The sequence below is a fragment of the Cucumis sativus genome, chromosome 5 (genome assembly GCF_000004075.3).
Source record: "Cucumis sativus cultivar 9930 chromosome 5, Cucumber_9930_V3, whole genome shotgun sequence".
Classification (NCBI taxonomy): Eukaryota; Viridiplantae; Streptophyta; class Magnoliopsida; order Cucurbitales; family Cucurbitaceae; genus Cucumis; species Cucumis sativus.
Window position 1 is genome coordinate 27,595,527 of NC_026659.2, and position 17,505 is coordinate 27,613,031.

At 32.1% G+C, this 17,505-nt stretch overlaps 2 protein-coding genes across 3 annotated transcripts; both read left to right on the plus strand.

Moving 5' to 3' along the window:
• Positions 1–8,646: 8,646 nt before the first annotated feature.
• Positions 8,647–12,466, plus strand: LOC101213164 (ATP synthase subunit beta, mitochondrial). Its single transcript, XM_004135021.3, has 9 exons — positions 8,647–9,203; positions 9,834–9,909; positions 9,996–10,084; positions 10,185–10,302; positions 10,387–10,490; positions 10,608–10,766; positions 10,894–11,118; positions 11,193–11,504; positions 12,012–12,466. The coding sequence occupies exons 1-9, from the start codon at positions 8,724–8,726 to the stop codon at positions 12,123–12,125; spliced, it is 1,677 nt and encodes a 558-aa protein (XP_004135069.1). The 5' UTR covers positions 8,647–8,723; the 3' UTR covers positions 12,126–12,466.
• An 863-nt stretch (positions 12,467–13,329) lies between these two features.
• Positions 13,330–17,283, plus strand: LOC101212924 (fruit protein pKIWI502). Of its 2 annotated transcripts, XR_969629.2 has the most exons (6): positions 13,330–14,113; positions 15,860–15,959; positions 16,042–16,137; positions 16,229–16,309; positions 16,901–17,045; positions 17,122–17,283. XR_969629.2 is itself a non-coding variant. In XM_004135020.3 (5 exons), exons 1-5 carry the CDS (start codon positions 13,539–13,541, stop codon positions 16,961–16,963), a joined length of 915 nt encoding a protein of 304 aa, XP_004135068.1. In that variant the 5' UTR covers positions 13,330–13,538; the 3' UTR covers positions 16,964–17,282. The 2 variants fall into 2 exon arrangements, 1 of the variants encoding a protein (XP_004135068.1); XM_004135020.3 differs by having other exon boundaries at positions 16,901–17,282.
• Positions 17,284–17,505: the final 222 nt, after the last annotated feature.

Sequence of the window (17,505 nt, forward strand, 5' to 3'; positions counted from 1 at the left end):
TTATCACTTTGTTATAACTTGTAAATATTTTGTAAAATCTACTATTTTTAAAAAATTTATTCAATTATATTTCACTATTTTAAAATTATTTTCAATAGTTACCTTGAGTTAATTAATAAATATTGATAAGAATGAGATTAAAAATGTAAAATATTAAATTTTATGGATGAAAATAAAACTCAAATCGTAAAGATAAAATTATAACGTTTTGATACTTGAGAACTAAATTGAGACCAAAATCAAAAACTCAAAATGGGCTTTTGCAAAAATAGTAAAAAAATCTACGATGATAGAGCTCATCTCACAACATTTTTTAAATTTGCAAAAATAACAAATTTGATAATTTTATGATTACTATTTGATAGTCATCTGATGATCCTATGATTACCTTCTAATAGTCGTATGATATCGCTATATTTGCAATATATATAAAAAAAATTATATTCATTATGACTTAATTTCCCACATCTAACACTTAAAGAACTAATGACTAAATCCAAGAGAATAAAAGAATTGATATTTCTTGAATCTTATATTGTGATTATGAAGTGCTTAATGAAAACGAATCACATTGAGTGTGTATATCACTACTACAAAAATGAGTTTACTTGACGCTAGCAACTTTTACATACTTAACGTTTTTATTAAAAAAACGTCAAGTATGAACTATGTTAAAGAAAAAACGTCAAGTATAGTCTTAAAAAATATGAAGTTTTCACGAATTTTTTTTAATTATTTTATGTTAGCTTTATTTGACGTTTTTTTTTTGCGTTAAGTATAAAGTAGATTTTACGTGACATTTTATTCGGGTTAAAAGTAGTGAACATTTAATTGACACAAAAAACATGTCAGGTATGGTTTTAAAAAAGAAAATTTTTACGTTAACTTTTATATGACATGGTTTTCGCGTCAAATATAGTGGAGATTTATTTGTCAATTTATTCGCGTCAAATATAGTGGAGATTTTACTTGACGTTTTTTTCATGTCACGTATAGTGGACATTTACTTGACGCGAAAACAATGTCAAGTATAGTTAACATTTTTTATTTAACACTTTTAAAATGTCAATTGCCAAAATGTTAAATATAAAACGTTTAAAAATATGAAAATAAAAAGTATAAAAATCAACTTATTAAAATAATTTTTAAAATCAACTTATTAAAATAATTTTTTTAAAATCAAACTTATGAAAATAAATCTTTTGAAAATTTTCACTTAAATAATGTTTGAAATCTCTGATTAAATTAAATTTATTAAAATCTCTCGTTAAAATAAATTTGTTGAAAATTTTCCTTTAACTAAAATTATTGAAAATATTTCCTTAAATAGATTTATTAAAATATTTTAATGAAAAACTCATTAAATAAATTTAATAAAATATTATTAAATAATTTTTTTGAAATCTTTCACTAAAACAAACTTTTACAAATCTTTCACTAAAATAAATTTGTTGAAATCTTTACTTAAATTAAATTTATTAAAATCTTTCTTTTAAATAAACCTATTGAAAATATTTTATTTAAATAAATTTATTGAAACCATTTCTTTAAATAAATTTATTAAAACATTTTAATGAAAATTTTATTAATTAAATTTATTAAAATACTTTAATAAAAAATTGTTAAATAAATTTTTTGAAATTTATCACTAAAATAATTTTTTGAATTCATTAAAATAAGTTTATTGAATCTTTCCTTTAAATAATTTTATTGAAAATATTTCATTAAATAAATTTATTAAAATATTTTATACAAAATTTATATATTTTAATGAAATCTTTCATTAAATAAATTTATCAATGTATTTTGATGAAATGCTTATTTAATAAATATTAAAATATATTAATGAAAACATTATTAAATGTATTTGTTAAAAACTTTAACGAAAATATTATGAAATAAATTTATTAAAAAAATTAATAAAAAATAATTAAATAAATTTATTGAAATCTTTCATTAAAATAAATTTATTTAAAATTTTCCTTTAAATAAATTTATTGATAATATTTTTAAAAATAAATTTTATAAAATATTTTAATGAAAAGATTACTAAATAAATTGATTAAAATATTGTAATGAAAAGATTATTAAAGAAAATTTTAGAAATCTTTCACTAAAATAATTTATTGAAATCTTTTGTTAAAATAAATTTATTGAAATATTTTACCAAAACAGATTTGTTGAAGTGTTTCACTAAATAACATTATTTAAATATTTCATCAAAGAAATTCATTAAAATATTTTATTGAAATGATTATTAATGAAATTTATTGAAACATTTTAATAAATTTTAAATGGATCAACTTTTTCCATTGTTTAGTTTTTATCTGTAGTGTAGATTAATAATAGATCCAATTTATTGGTATATCTTCATAATTATTTACTTTTACACATCATTTATCACTAATCACATAAAAAAATTACAAATTTTGTGACATGATTAGACAATTTGATAAACAAAAATAGATGATATCCTAGAGATGCATATCTAAATATTGTATTGGTAAGTGATATAATATTAAGTTCTCGCACATCAACTTGATTTTATGAAGTTTTGTTTAATAAAAAAATCATTTTATTAGAGTGAGCATATATAACTCAATTTAGTTATTTACCAAAAAAAAATTAAAATCAAAATAATTTAGGGTTTCTTTTTTCTTTTTTGTTTCTTTTTATGGAAAGATCGAAGATCTTGGAAACCTAAAACATAATTTAAGAAAATTGGTTAATGAGAGCGAAAATTAAGAATAAATTAATAAAAACAAATAAGTTGAAACAAAAACTCACAAACCGCTCTATTTGTTTTTTTAAAAAATGATATAATTAAAAAAAATATTATCAAAAACTAAGAAATAAAGAAAAATAATAATAATAACAAATTGAAAACAAGATACTGTACAAATCCATTGTTTTCAAATTTTCACCCTTTCAACTTATTTTCTATTATCAATTCCTAATTTCTCCTATAAAAACCTTATTCCCTAATTCAAAAAATATTCATCATCTCAAATCTTTATATTTTCACGATCAATCCATGGATCTTTCTCAAAAGTTAACAAAAACTCATGTAATTTTCTTTCTTTTTTAATGTCTCTTTCATTTTTTTCTATAGAAATTTGCATGTCGATTATTGAAAATGATTAGTGGGCTTTTTTTTTCAATTTCCTCAATAACACTTCTTTCCTTTTATATATTGTTAAAAAAGGTATCCAATGAAAAGATGAAAAATTTCTTGCTTTCCAAGTTTTAACCTTAAAACAATATATATGGAAAAAATTCTTGCTTCCCAAGCTTGTTTTATTTTATATTTATATATGAAAAAAAATAATTTTTTGAAAAGTTTATCAAATATATTTATTGAAATATTTTAATAAAAATATTTTAATTAAATTTATTAAATTCATTTAATTAAAAATATCAAATAAATATATTAAAATCTTTTATTTCCCTATTTTTAGTAATCCCTCACGTCTCCACGATGAAACCCTATTCTCATCTCCATGCTTCCACACAACACAAGCGAACGACCACTTCTTCGAATCAACGGATGACTTCCACACAACACAGAGCAGCAAACGGCGAATGGCTTCCACACGACGAACGCTTCCACTCGACGAACAGCTTCCACCCGGCGAATAGCTTCAACCCGTTGCGAACAGCTTCAACCCGTTGCGAACAGCTTCAACCCGACGAACGGCTTCCACGCAGCGAACGGCTTCCACGCAGCGAACAACTTCCACAGTGAACGGCTTCCATGACTGCGAACATCTTCTGCATGACGAACTACTTCCGCGTTCAAAGGTTTTTATGCTCCTCATTCTTATTGTATTTAACATTTTTCTATGAATAATGCTCCATTGAATTTGATTTATATCTTGTAATTAAGGATGATATTGTAAACCCAAAGTGAGAAAAACACAAAGAGAAGAAAATTGAGAATGACTCTCGTATATTTATATTTATTTGTGTTATATGTTTATGTTGTTTATGTTCAAATTCGTAAACAAATGGTATAATCTAATTGACAAATAGAGAAGACCATCATTTTTCTTTATTGTTGTTTTTTTTTTACAGGAATGAGTAATGAGAAATTAAGGGTGACTCTTGGATGTTTTAGACCGTAATTAATTTGTTGTCGTTATGGTTATAATTATCATATTGATTTGTTTATAGTAATGAGTAATGAATTGATATATTTACTCTTATTGGTAAGATTCATACTTTAGATGAATGCCATTTTTTTTTATAGTAACGAGTAATGAATTGATATATTTACTATTATTGGTAAGATTCATACTTTAGATGAATGCCATCCAATGCAATTCAATTACAATTTGTACTTTTTTTATGGCAAATGACAAATATTGTCTCTAAAGTATAATGATAATGTTAAATTTACTTCCTTGAACTTTCAAAATTAATATTTAAGTGATCCAACTTATCTATTAGACCGTCAAATTTAATTATACACTAAAAAGAATGGGTGTATGAGGCAATTCAAATATTTCATAATATGTAAATTAATGGGTTTTTAATGATTATTGTCTTGAATTAGGATTCATAAATTAAATTAGACCCTCAAATTGGATCTTGTGTGCATCATCATATCCCAATTACACATGCATCTTGGAAGCTGGTGCCGACTGAGTTGAAAGAAAAAATATACAATATGATTGAGGTATGTAATCATCCTTCTCATTTGGAAATCATGCAAATACTACACACTTATTGTATATTTTGAATCATACTATCTTGTGGTTATCCTGTAGCCTTGGTAGCCCCATAGCCTTGGTCTTGTGGCTATCCTGTAGCCTTGGTAGCCCCGTAGCATTGGTAGCCAATCATGTATATATTACACAGTTATTGTATATTTTAAGTTGTATTATGTGTGGCTATCCTGCTATGGTAGCCAATCATGCATATATTGGTAAAGGTAAATATATTTATAAAATAATTTTTATTTTAATCTAGCACATAATATAATATATATGCATTGTTAATTGGTTGTGTTATAGTGTTCTTTACAAGTAGGTACGGTTGAATGTGGATATTATGTCATGAGATACATGCAAGAAATTGTGACTAAGGACACAAACATTATCACTGGTGCGGTATGTTTTTAAACTATTTACATTGTAAAGTTATAGATAGTATATTATGACTAACTCAAATATTTTACAAAGTGTATTCTACTTTTTATGTTTTATAGATTGATACAAGAAGCCCATACACACAGCTTGAATTGGATAGACGAGGGGAGTGGACTGGATTTTTAGCTCGGTACATATGATAGAGACACACCTAGATATGATCATGTTAATTTTGTAAATGGCTAAGATATGAGAATGCTCATAACCTTTTTTGTGGAAACGTTTTGTTCATAGCCATTATGAGGGCAAAAGATATACGGGGATAGGCTTCAATTTTGATTATATAAGACAACTATTATCATTTAATATTTTGGAATATGACACATATAGGAAATTTTAGTTGGCTATATTGGATTGGAATTGTGTAATTGTTGATGACATTGTTGAGAATAATGAAATTATTGTTGGTTTACATATTATACTAAACTTTTTGTCCTTTTTTTTTGTTGTGTAATTGTTCGTTGGAGAATTTGTTTTGTTTATGGATATGTCTTATTGAAGCAAATGTATGTAATGCAGGAAATAAAAAATGAAAAAAGAAAAATTTAGTATATTTAATATAATAAATGATATACATGACATTAAATACATGTCACATATACTATCTTATTTGAGTCAAATATACCATTTTACTTGATGGATATATAGTGTCAACTATAAAATTTTACTTGACATATATATAATGTCAAATATACTATCTCACTTGACAGGTAAATAGAGTCAAATATATATCTTAATCGACTTGTAAATAGTGTCAAGTTTACTATCTCACTTGACAGGTAAATAGAGTCAAGTATATAATTTACTCGACGTGTAAATATTGTCAAGTATACTATCTTACTTGATACAAAAATGATGTCAAGCAATAGAGTACTTGACGTTTTTTTAGTGTCAAGCAATAGAACTATACTTGACAGTCGATTACAAAAATGATGTCAAGCAATAGAGTACTTGACGTTTTTTTAGTGTCAAGCAATAGAACTATACTTGACAGTCGATTACTTGACGCTTTTTAAAACGTCAAGTATAGATTTACATGACACTGTATTAATGTCAAGTAATTCAATTTTTGTAGTATTGTATATATATATAGTATCATGATTAAATTAGAAACAATTATTTTTCATATGAATATGTGTCAATCAATGTCTTTACAAGTCAGCATTTTATATATATATAAAAAAGACTTATAGTGTGAATGGAAATAGATGCTATGAAATACTATAAATATTCTCATTATTTAAAGCTTAATAGCTTGGTGGCTCCTTTCCTTATCTCTCTCTCTCCATCTTCTTTTCCCATCTTTTTGTTTCTTTACTGACTTTTATCATCTCGTGCAAAAATACACTTTTTACGGACTATATCATACGAGGGGCCAAATTCAATGCTATTTTGTAACTTTTCATGTCACGCTTACATGACTGTGTCAACGTCTTTTAATAATTGTCACGGTCGAAGTGAAAAAACAAAGGAGTATTTCTGAATTGTATATTCATATCACTAATTGTGTGTTAAGATTATATTTTCACGTATTTACTTTGAATAAGTTATTTTGAAAAAAAATAAAGTGTTTGGAAGTCACTCAAAATTTTTATTTTGAGTTTATTTTAAATAGATCTTAACAAAAATAGTTTAAACAAAAATGATTTTATTAAAAAACAATTTTTTTGAATTAAATTCAAACCAACCCTAAAATTTTGGTCATTACTAAATTCTTATATATATATTGTTTTACTCTACAAGTCTACACAATTCGGCCATAAATAAAGTTGGTACAAAAAGAGAGAACCAAACTTGTATAATCATAGTACTAGAAGAAAAAACAAATCTCGTATTAGTGTATTTTTTCAGCATTGTACTGATAAAATAAATTTTGTGTATGCGAATGATTGATGGTAAGTTCATGCACTAAAAGACGTATTTGGTTTGGATTTAGTTAAAGTTTAAGTACTACTTTCATATACATCTATTTTGTTTTTTGGTTTATTTATTATAATTTTTGTTTTTTATTGTTAATTTTGGTCACTTGATTTTCAAATTGATAGTATTCATATAAGGTCAACAAGTAATGACACGACGTATCGAATCGATTTTAGTAGTTTTGATTGAACTTTTGTTGGAGATGGATTTAATTTGTCAATGACAAAACTAGTAAAAAAAAAGCTAATTAACTACTCCCGCTTGCACTAGAAAATACATTTAACTAACTAATGATTTTCACTTACTTTGATTGAATTATTGCATAAGTTAAATAAAGTTCGTCATTACGATTAATCAAACAAACACCGCATAATAATTTCCCCACATGTGGTAATTTGAAAATCAATCAGCTTTTTGACCTAGTTTGAATAAAGAAGAACGTTGCACAACCAAATTATAGTGTGTTAGAGTGTGAGCAACAAAATTACATGAATGGTTACATTTAACCAAAAAAAAAAAAGAATGTCAACGTAACACACAAGAACTAGCGAGATAACAACTATGTTTTTCATTGCATAATCAATGTCTATAGTGACTTTCCTCTTGCTTAGAAAAGATAGCCTAACCTCCTAAAGCTTTGACAAGCCGGTTTTGTTCAACGTAGATAGGAAATCCTCATCCTCAAGAGCCACATACAAACCACCAAATCTTTTTTGATTGCACCAAGAGGCATCCTCATGGAGATTTCAAAATTCACCGAAGAAAGAAACTGTTGGAAATGACCATAATTGTACTGTTTTACCATTGATGTTTCAATTAGAAATTATTAATAATGATAATATATTTTATTTTATAACTCTAATAATTATTATTTATATATATTTTTTGTAAAGAAATTTATTTGGTTGAGTTATTCTTCTTGTCAAATGAAAAAATATGCCTAGTTCCTTATTTGCGGAGAAATTTTTCCCTTAATTCCACTCCTAACTCCCGCGAATACATGTGTGAGTTGGAAAAATTGTGTTAACCTTAGAAAACAACCGACATAAGTAACTTAGCACCAAAGTTGCACCAAATTTCGTTTTCAAAGCAGTGGTTCGACACGACACATCTAAAATCGATTGACGTTTGTTTCCAACGTGAACCACTTTTGTGACACACAAGTCACGATTGTCGAACCTCCCCAAGAATTACTCTTCGGGAAACTTTGTATTTAACTGGGCTAAACAAATAAAAGCCCACGTGAATTTTGTCCATGAAAATGGGTGAAAACAAAAGCCCATTGGGCCAATAATTCAGTCCAGTGAGAATTTTGACTCTTATAAAAAGTCATTCCGTAAACGTAACCCCAATTCAAACGGGGAAAAGGCGAAATAAAAGGAAAGATGAAAAAAAATTAAAGAAGAAAGGACACAAAAAAAACATTAAAACGATACCGTTTGGGTATTATTCGCAATTTTCTGGTAAAAGGCTGATTCATATGAAGAGGCAAATTTACCGCGAAAGAAAAAGTAAAAAGTAAAAATAATTAATATTCCAAAAAATTAGCGTAAACAGCATAAAGCCAGGGAGTCGATTAAAGCCTTGAGACTCTCTCTCTCTCTTTTTCCCCCGTTTTCTTTCTCACTCCTCAACTCTCCTGAAGCCCTAGCTATGGCTTCACGCAGACTTCTCTCCTCACTTCTCAGATCCTCCGCCCGGAGAGCTTCCTCCAGATCTCCTTTCTCCAATCCCAATCCAAGGATTTCTCCGTCCACAACTTCACGGGCTTCTCCTCGTGGGTATATTCTCTCTCGCGTAGCTGAGTATGCAACTTCTGCTGCCGCGACTGCGCCTCCATCACCGCCTCCTCCGGCCAAAGATGCTGGGACTGGAGGGAAGATCACTGATGAGTTTACTGGTGCCGGTTCGATTGGACAGGTCTGTCAAGTGATCGGTGCTGTTGTCGATGTTAGATTCGATGAAGGATTGCCGCCTATCTTGACAGCTCTTGAGGTGCTTGACCACTCGATCCGTTTAGTGCTTGAGGTTGCTCAGCATTTGGGAGAGAATATGGTTCGGACTATTGCCATGGATGGGACTGAAGGGCTTGTTAGAGGACGGCGTGTGCTCAATACTGGTTCTCCTATCACTGTGAGTTTTCGTGTTTGCTTAATCGGTAATGATTTGATTAGTTGAATGGTTTTTTTTTTTTTTTTTTTTTTTAATTCAAATTTTGACTTTACATTGTGCATTATATTGGTGTTTGTATGAATGAAACGGAGATGAATTTCTCTTTCGCACGAGGTGAAGTTAGTGATCAGCGATATCCTCAGATCCCTTTGTTAATCGATACCCAACGTAGGATTTGTGTAGGAGATTTTTTGCAGGATGAATTGATGTGGACGATGGTTTCAGGGAGTTGTAAATCAGCAATTCAGTTATGACTAATTTGTGATCGACTGATTTCCACTTGTTATGATAACGTCAGTATGAAGAAAGTCTTCTCTTGTCCTGTTCCATTTTTTATTAAATGGCGAATTAGTATTGTGCAATGTGATCATCTACTTCTGTACGTGTCAGTTGACTGCTGCAGCTGATGCACGTTCTTGAGTTTGATTGGTTCTTCTATTGATCAAGACATCATGCTTTTTATTATGTTCAGCTCCTATTTCTTATCTATATGACGTTTTGCTTTGCCTTTTGGACAATTTGTTTCTTAATTTTTCAGCATATTTCATGGGATTTTTCTTTTTCTTTTTTTAATTTTTATGAACTTGACAGGTGCCTGTTGGTAGGGCAACACTTGGCCGTATCATAAATGTCATTGGAGAACCCATTGACGAGAGAGGCGATCTTAGTAAGTAATCTTGAAATCCCGCAAGCAATTATAATTGTTAATTTGGGTTTGGCATAGAAGATTCATAACTATGTTGTGTTTAACAGAGACGGACCACTACCTACCAATTCATAGAGAAGCTCCAGCATTTGTTGACCAGGCAACGGAACAGCAAATTCTTGTCACTGGTATTAAGGTACAATAATGAAATCAGATTGAGTGTTTTATACCTAGATGAAATGAACTGTGGCACATGTCAAATATAAGTCAAACGCATACTGTGTTTTTGGTTATAGGTTGTTGACCTTCTTGCACCATATCAAAGAGGAGGAAAGATTGGGCTGTTTGGCGGTGCTGGTGTAGGAAAAACTGTTCTGATTATGGAACTTATTAATAACGTAGCTAAAGCTCATGGTTAGTTTTATGAAATACTTCTCATAAAGGGTTTACTACTACAATTATTATTGTGTTTAAATCTTAACTTTCTTCCTTTATCAGGTGGGTTTTCTGTGTTTGCTGGTGTTGGGGAACGCACTCGTGAAGGCAATGACTTGTACAGAGAAATGATTGAAAGTGGTGTCATTAAGCTAGGTGACAAACAGGTACCAGAAACATTATTTCCCCTCTTCTTTAATACCTCTGGCTTTATCATGAATTTTTTCTTTACCCCCTTTTTTATTTTCACACCAAAATGAGTAACTGTGCTTTTTCCTTATTAGTCCGAAAGCAAATGTGCCCTTGTCTATGGTCAAATGAACGAGCCCCCGGGTGCTCGTGCTCGTGTTGGTCTTACTGGACTAACTGTGGCCGAGCACTTCCGTGACGCTGAAGGGCAAGATGTGCTTCTCTTCATTGACAACATCTTCCGTTTTACCCAGGTCAGTCTGTGCCCAGAGTTTCTTATAAATGGGTCGTTTTGTCAAGGCCATGTTGTGGCAATATTGTACTGAGATTCATATTAGTGGCTTGTCTTATTACAACTTATCATCTTCTTTTGACTAACAGGCTAACTCAGAAGTGTCTGCTTTGCTTGGTCGTATCCCATCTGCTGTCGGTTACCAACCAACCTTGGCCACGGATCTTGGAGGCCTTCAAGAGCGTATCACAACCACAAAGAAAGGTTCTATCACTTCAGTTCAAGCTATCTATGTGCCTGCTGATGACTTGACAGATCCTGCTCCTGCTACCACATTTGCTCACTTGGATGCCACAACTGTGTTGTCACGACAGGTGCAATCAGTTTTATTTTTTAGATGGTTTCATATGTTATATTCTACTCTATCTGATTCTTTTACTTTTAACAGATCTCTGAGCTTGGTATCTATCCTGCTGTCGATCCATTGGACTCTACATCTCGAATGCTTTCTCCTCATATTTTGGGAGAGGATCACTATAATACTGCTCGTGGGGTACAGAAGGTCCTTCAAAATTACAAGAATTTGCAAGATATTATTGCCATTTTGGGTATGGATGAGCTTAGTGAAGATGACAAGATGACAGTTGCTCGTGCTCGTAAGATCCAAAGGTTCTTGAGTCAGCCCTTCCATGTTGCAGAAGTGTTCACTGGTGCTCCAGGAAAATACGTCGACTTGAAAGAGAGCATTGGCAGCTTCCAGGTATTTTTCAGAGACGATACATGCAGATGAATATTGCCTATCTTATGTGCCAATTTAGTTTTCTTGTACCTGTAATTTTCATTTAATTTTTCCATAGTATGAACAAGAAACGTCCCTAAAAAGTAAAAACTAGTAGAAACACTTTAGTGCTGGGAATATGCCTAATCTTGCAATCAACATACTTGTGTGGATGCCTGCAAAGATAGATTACACTTTGTTGTAGGCTCTGTTTGATAATAGTTTGGTTTTTGAAATTTTTACTTGTTTTGTGTCAACCCCAGATTTCATCTTTCTTATAAACGCTTGAATTTATAGTCAAATTCTAAAAACAAAAACCACTTCTTTTAGTTACCAAAAACCTACCTAACTTTTGAAAAGGTACACATAACAAATCAAAGAAACCCATTGCCTGTGTAAGCGTTAGTTTTAGAAATTATAAACCAGACATCAATACATTATCAAACAAAGCCTTAAACTAAGTGGTGTGTTCTTGTTTTGTACAAATAGGGCGTGTTGGATGGAAAGTACGACGATCTTCCTGAACAATCATTCTACATGGTTGGAGGTATTGAAGAAGTGATAGCCAAGGCAGAGAAGATCGCCAAGGAATCTGCTGCTTAGTTTTACTCTTAATTTTTTTTCCCTTGATAATTATGAAAATTAATAATTTTAGGTGATGCGCTGGGTGATGCCAGCAACAGGCTTTTGAAAATTATTTTGTTGAGATGTAACGGAACCAGAAATCTTCTGCTTTGTTTTAGTTTCCTTTGCAGAATCTGAAAGAGAGCTTTTCACCACCACACAGCCTTCGGCTTTTCTCCCTTGATGCATTTTCTTCTTGTCTTTCTTCTTTAATAAGGGGAGGAGAAACACAGCAGGAGATGAACTTGTACAATTTTTTCCTTTTGAGAACCTTTTTTCTTACCCACATAATCAAATCATCTTGTTATTATAATGAATTATCAAATGTGCCTCCTTTTCTTTTTCATTTTTCTTTCATGATCTACATGTTTATTTCTAAACTTTTAAGATCAAATTTGGATGAACTTCTAAATTTTTGGAGGTTCAATCTCTATCCATCAAACTTGCAAAAAACTATAGACTAGAGGTCAAATTAAAAAAAGCTGAACATAATGTAAACCGGATAAAAAACCATTCCTTAAAATAAACTTTAACATCAGACCACTTACCTTACTAGTTATATTGTGACCATTTTTTGAACAATTCGGGTGCCACGTTTGTTCGAACACTAATTGTAACCTTTAGCTCATTAAAAACGTTTGAATTATCACTAAGTTTACTATACCTAGCTGCATGCCCCAACTATCATCCTTGCTGTTTATTAGCAAATGAGGTTGAGATCTTGTGAACAACGTGCCCATTTTGTTAATAAATGTGTCCCATATTCAATTATTTTCTTCCTGTTCCATTGGTTTCCTTAACTTTTTTTAAATGAAATTTTTGCTTCACCCAAAACTGTCTGCCATGATCTGCTTTTTATTATGTCACGTTCATGAAAATCAAAGTTTTGAGCCAAACATTAACTTAACAATAGTAATTAGAAAATTTAAACCTATTCTAAGGATTCATTCTAGTTATTATAAATTAGAAAACTTTACTTTAAATTGCAATAATTAACGTGCTCTACTTGAATTAAATAAAATATATCAACCAAAATGGCAGGAAAGTGTAATTTAAAATTCAAAAACAAGAATTGTACTAACAAAATATATATATCAAGAAGAAGAAAAAATATATCTGCAGGTCAATTTCGAACAACCCTACGATCAACAAATCTAACGGCTGAGATTGCTCCAAACAAAGACGATCGATCTTGTTATCCCCCGGCATCCAAGGATCGTATGTAAGTAAGCCACGTGGAGGTCCAATAAAACTTGCCCCGATTATTTGGTTTTTAGCGGCGCGTTCTATCAAACCGCCACCTCATTGCAACCTACCTTCGCGCTGAAGCCGCCGGCCGCCTTTCTCCGCCATTAACACCAAACTCCGAAATATAACAAAGCTTTCATCTCCATGTCTCTCTCTATTTCCTTCCTTAATTCTTCTCTCTCCCTCTCCCTTTCCCCTCCCCATGCCCTCTCTCCCCCTCCTCCCTCTTCCATGTCTCTCATCCGCCGCTTGACGCCCGGACATCTCAGATTCAACCTCCGACATCACGCCGGCCGATTCGCTACCGCCGCCGCTGCTGCCGTACGCCAGGACACCGCTGCTTGGACCCAAGCTCCTCTCGCCGAAGTCGAGCCTGCCGCTGAATCTCTATTTCACGTTTCCATAGACGTGTCCGACGCGCCGGACCTCGCTGCTTCTCACACGCGTGCTGGACAGTACCTGCAGCTTCGCGTCCCCGACGTGGAGAAACCGACGTTTCTTGCTATTGCGTCTCCTCCGCTACTTGCCTCTGCGGAAGGCGTGTTCCAGTTTTTGGTGAAAAGCGTGGAGGGCTCAATCGCTGAGCTTCTCTGTGGATTGAAGAAAGGAGATGTCGTGCAACTTAGTCAGGTCATGGGGAAGGGATTCGATGTTGATCAAATCGCGCCGCCTCAAGATTTCCCTAGCGTTTTCATTTTTGCCACTGGATCTGGAATCAGGTGCGCCCTCTCTTTCTCGTTTTAGAAGCTCATTCTCCTTTAGCTCAACGTGTTCCGGCATGCTTTGTTTTCTAGTTTTAGGTTCTTTGTTAATTTTTCTCAGACTTATGGACATGTTTCTCGAACAAGTATGATCGAGTTAGAATCAGAAGATTTCGAACCAAAGTCAATATGTGTAGGCACAGCAAGGTTACATGTTGATCTGGGTTTCTTTAGCTTTAGCTTCTGTGTAGAAAATAGAAATGAAAAGGTGGTGATTTTGAGTTGCTTGTTAAGGTCAGGGCAGTGCGCTTTGAGTTGGACACCATGGCAACCGTTTGTAATTGAATTTTCTTAGCATGGAATTCAGATGTTCATTAGGTCCCTCGAGAAAACTACCATAGAAATGGAGTGGTTTACAATTTTCATCTTCTATAATTCTGAAGTGTTCAAACAGTGGTTAAACGCAAAAGCCATTGATGCCAAGCCAAATAGATTTTCTCGTAAAAATGGAGTGTATGTTTGAAATGAGATCGAGATTAACATTGCAATCCTATTCCTACCTTTGCATTGTTTGCAAGCATACGTCTGAGCGAGCAGAAAGTTTTTGAAACCAATATTGTCGGAGGGACTATTCGAATTAAATAGTTTGGACTCGGCTGAACATAGCTTCTGTGCAGTGTTCACTCACAAGAATATTAAATAATCGTTTTTGTTCTCTGAAAGTTTGAGAAAATTCAATGAAGTGTGCTTGCTCAAGGCAAAAGTTGCTTGTTTTTTGTAACTTGATTCGAAGTTGCTAGTTCAATTCACAAGCAGGTGAAAAGTTGAACTTCACTTTTTTCAGTTTGGAATGCAGTTTTAGTTAGTAGTTTCTTAGAGCATTTTTAGTATGTGATTAACTTTCTACTTTTCATTATAAATGGAGGTTTTCTTATAGAATACAGTTTTAACTAGTTAGTAGTTTCTTAGAGCATTTTCAACATTTTTTATTAACAATTGAATCTTCATTAAAATGTCTTAAGTTAGAATATGTTTCCTTTTGAAGTTCAACTGGAATTAGGATTTTATACTTTTGTTTTTCATGGTTGGTTATATATCAGTCTTAAATAAGGCCCCTTTCCCCTCGCCTGTGGTGTTGTTCCCAGTTTGTTGTGTTCATTAGATGTGATTATGTGTGTAATGAAGCGTGGAATGGTACCTGTCTGCCCTCCAATCCCCCAGGAGGAGTTTGTGACACTTTATAACCTTATTTTTGTTTTTCAAATGGTCATATTCACTTAGCATTTTGATTTTTTTGTTGTTCATCATTGGTCATTGGCTTTTTATATCAAATATAATTTATCCTGTGCTCTCCTTATATATAGAATGTGATGGTTATAGGTATTGTTTTTCATTTGCTTTATAGGTCCGGTACCCTTGTGGTGTATTCCTTAGCTGTAGGATATGACAATGCTACACTTTCGTTTCATTTGATTTGATTTGATTTGTAACAGATTGATATTGAACTATTATCTCTACTGCCTTCAAAATTTACTTCTCTTATTTCATTATTTATTTGAACATTTTCAAGTACACAGCCACACACGTATACATCAGAGTGTTGCTCAGCTAATGTATATATGTGAACCAAATCGCACGGTCAAAGAACTTGGAATATGTTATTGTAAGCTGAATCGGACCATACTGATTAGAAATAACTTTTAGAGTTTCCCCACTTTCCGTTTGCTTTGCTGGTCTAACTATTTGTTTTCCCTTTTTTTGTAGTCCAATACGATCACTAATTGAGTCAGGCTTCGGTGCTAGTAAGAGGACTGATGTGAGGCTATATTATGGGGCAAGAAACCTCAAAAGAATGGCTTATCAGGTCTATGTTTTTTCTTTTTGCATTGCGGCTTACCATCTACAGAACAAGAACTATGAAATTCATTTGTTTCTTCCTTCTATAGGATAGATTTGACGAGTGGGAATCTTCTGGTGTTAAGGTTGTGCCAGTATTGTCACAACCTGAGAGTGATTGGACCGGTGACAGTGGCTATGTCCAGGTAGGCCTGACCTTAGACGTCTCTCTGTCCTTGTCAAATTCTGTTGAAATTGTAGGAATTTGGGTTAATAGAGTTTTTTTTTTTCTTGTAGGCTGCCTTCAGTAATGCCAAGAAAGCTTTTGACCCTCTATCGACAGGTGCTGTAATCTGTGGTCAGAAACCGATGACTGAGGTACTCTCTTTGTCATGGTTATAGTCACTATTTTCTTGGTTCTTGGTTATTTTATTATTATTATTATTATTATTTTCGTTATTTCCTGTGCTTTCATTAGAAAAATAGAAGACTACAGAAGGCATACATAAACCAAACCTGAAGGAGCCCAAAACAAATTATAAAATAACTCCAATCCAAAAGAACAAAGCCAATATCATAATTGCAAACCATCAAACCTATCTACCTCTCAACCCTCCCTAAAAGTTCAATGATGTATGTGAATTGTGCTAGAAACCCCTACCCACATCATTTGTCTACAAATTTCAACCTTTTATGCTTATCGAAATCTAAAATTTTGGACACACTAGCATACTAGTTGTAGTGCTATTATACGATTTGATACTCCAGCACTAGATTCTTGAAATCACCATTTGTTCTGCTTGTATAGTATGTTTTCATGGTAAACTGCATCTGCTATTGGTTGTTAATGAACGACCTAGTGGAGGAACCATTCAGTTGAGAAAATAATTGACGAGTAATTTGTGTTATATCCCGACTAAATAGATTATATCTGAATCAAACACTTCGTTTCTCTTATCGATTTTGCAGGAAGTTACGTCAATTCTTGTAGCAGATGGAGTCTCTAGTGAGAAGATACTAAAGAATTTTTGAACAAGCAGAAAGAGAATAGTATTGTTGTATCATCAATTTGGTCAGAGATGTTTATAATCATTTTTTCATCCTACTGCTGAGGGTAAGCACCTCAGCTCGGACAAGCAATAAATGTATTATGGAGACTAGAAAACACTATTTATGTCCAAATTTTTCAGGACTGACGCGGCTAAGTTATAGGACTCTTACCTCCCATATGTTCTATTCTGGAGGACCTGTTCACTTGTACGGTTAGAAATTCCTTCGAACTATATAATTGGCGATTAAAATTTTCTATTTTTGATGATTCGATTATAGCCGGAAAATGGCATTATCATCTCGATTATGATACCATGCCAGCTTTATTTTACTGGTCTATTTACAATTGTCGATTGGTATCCAACATATCATTAGATATTGTATCAGAAGTCTCAACCAATTTTAAACATTTCTCAAAAATAAGCAGGTGCATCAATATTTCTTTTTAAGAAAATAAAGAAATGGTAGAAACCTTGTGTAATTGATAATTGATGTTCACTATGAGTTTGACCGTTATTTTATAA

Coding starts and splice junctions, on each gene's coding strand:
- LOC101212924 (XM_004135020.3), top strand. CDS start 13,539: ATGTCTCTCTCTATTTCCTTCCTTAATTCTTCTCTCTCCCTCTCCCTT. Junction 16,138..16,228: donor GTGACAGTGGCTATGTCCAG/GTAGGCCTGACC, acceptor TTTTTCTTGTAG/GCTGCCTTCAGTAATGCCAA. Junction 16,310..16,900: donor GTCAGAAACCGATGACTGAG/GTACTCTCTTTG, acceptor TCGATTTTGCAG/GAAGTTACGTCAATTCTTGT.
- LOC101213164 (XM_004135021.3), top strand. CDS start 8,724: ATGGCTTCACGCAGACTTCTCTCCTCACTTCTCAGATCCTCCGCCCGG. Junction 11,119..11,192: donor CAACTGTGTTGTCACGACAG/GTGCAATCAGTT, acceptor TACTTTTAACAG/ATCTCTGAGCTTGGTATCTA. Junction 11,505..12,011: donor AGAGCATTGGCAGCTTCCAG/GTATTTTTCAGA, acceptor TTGTACAAATAG/GGCGTGTTGGATGGAAAGTA.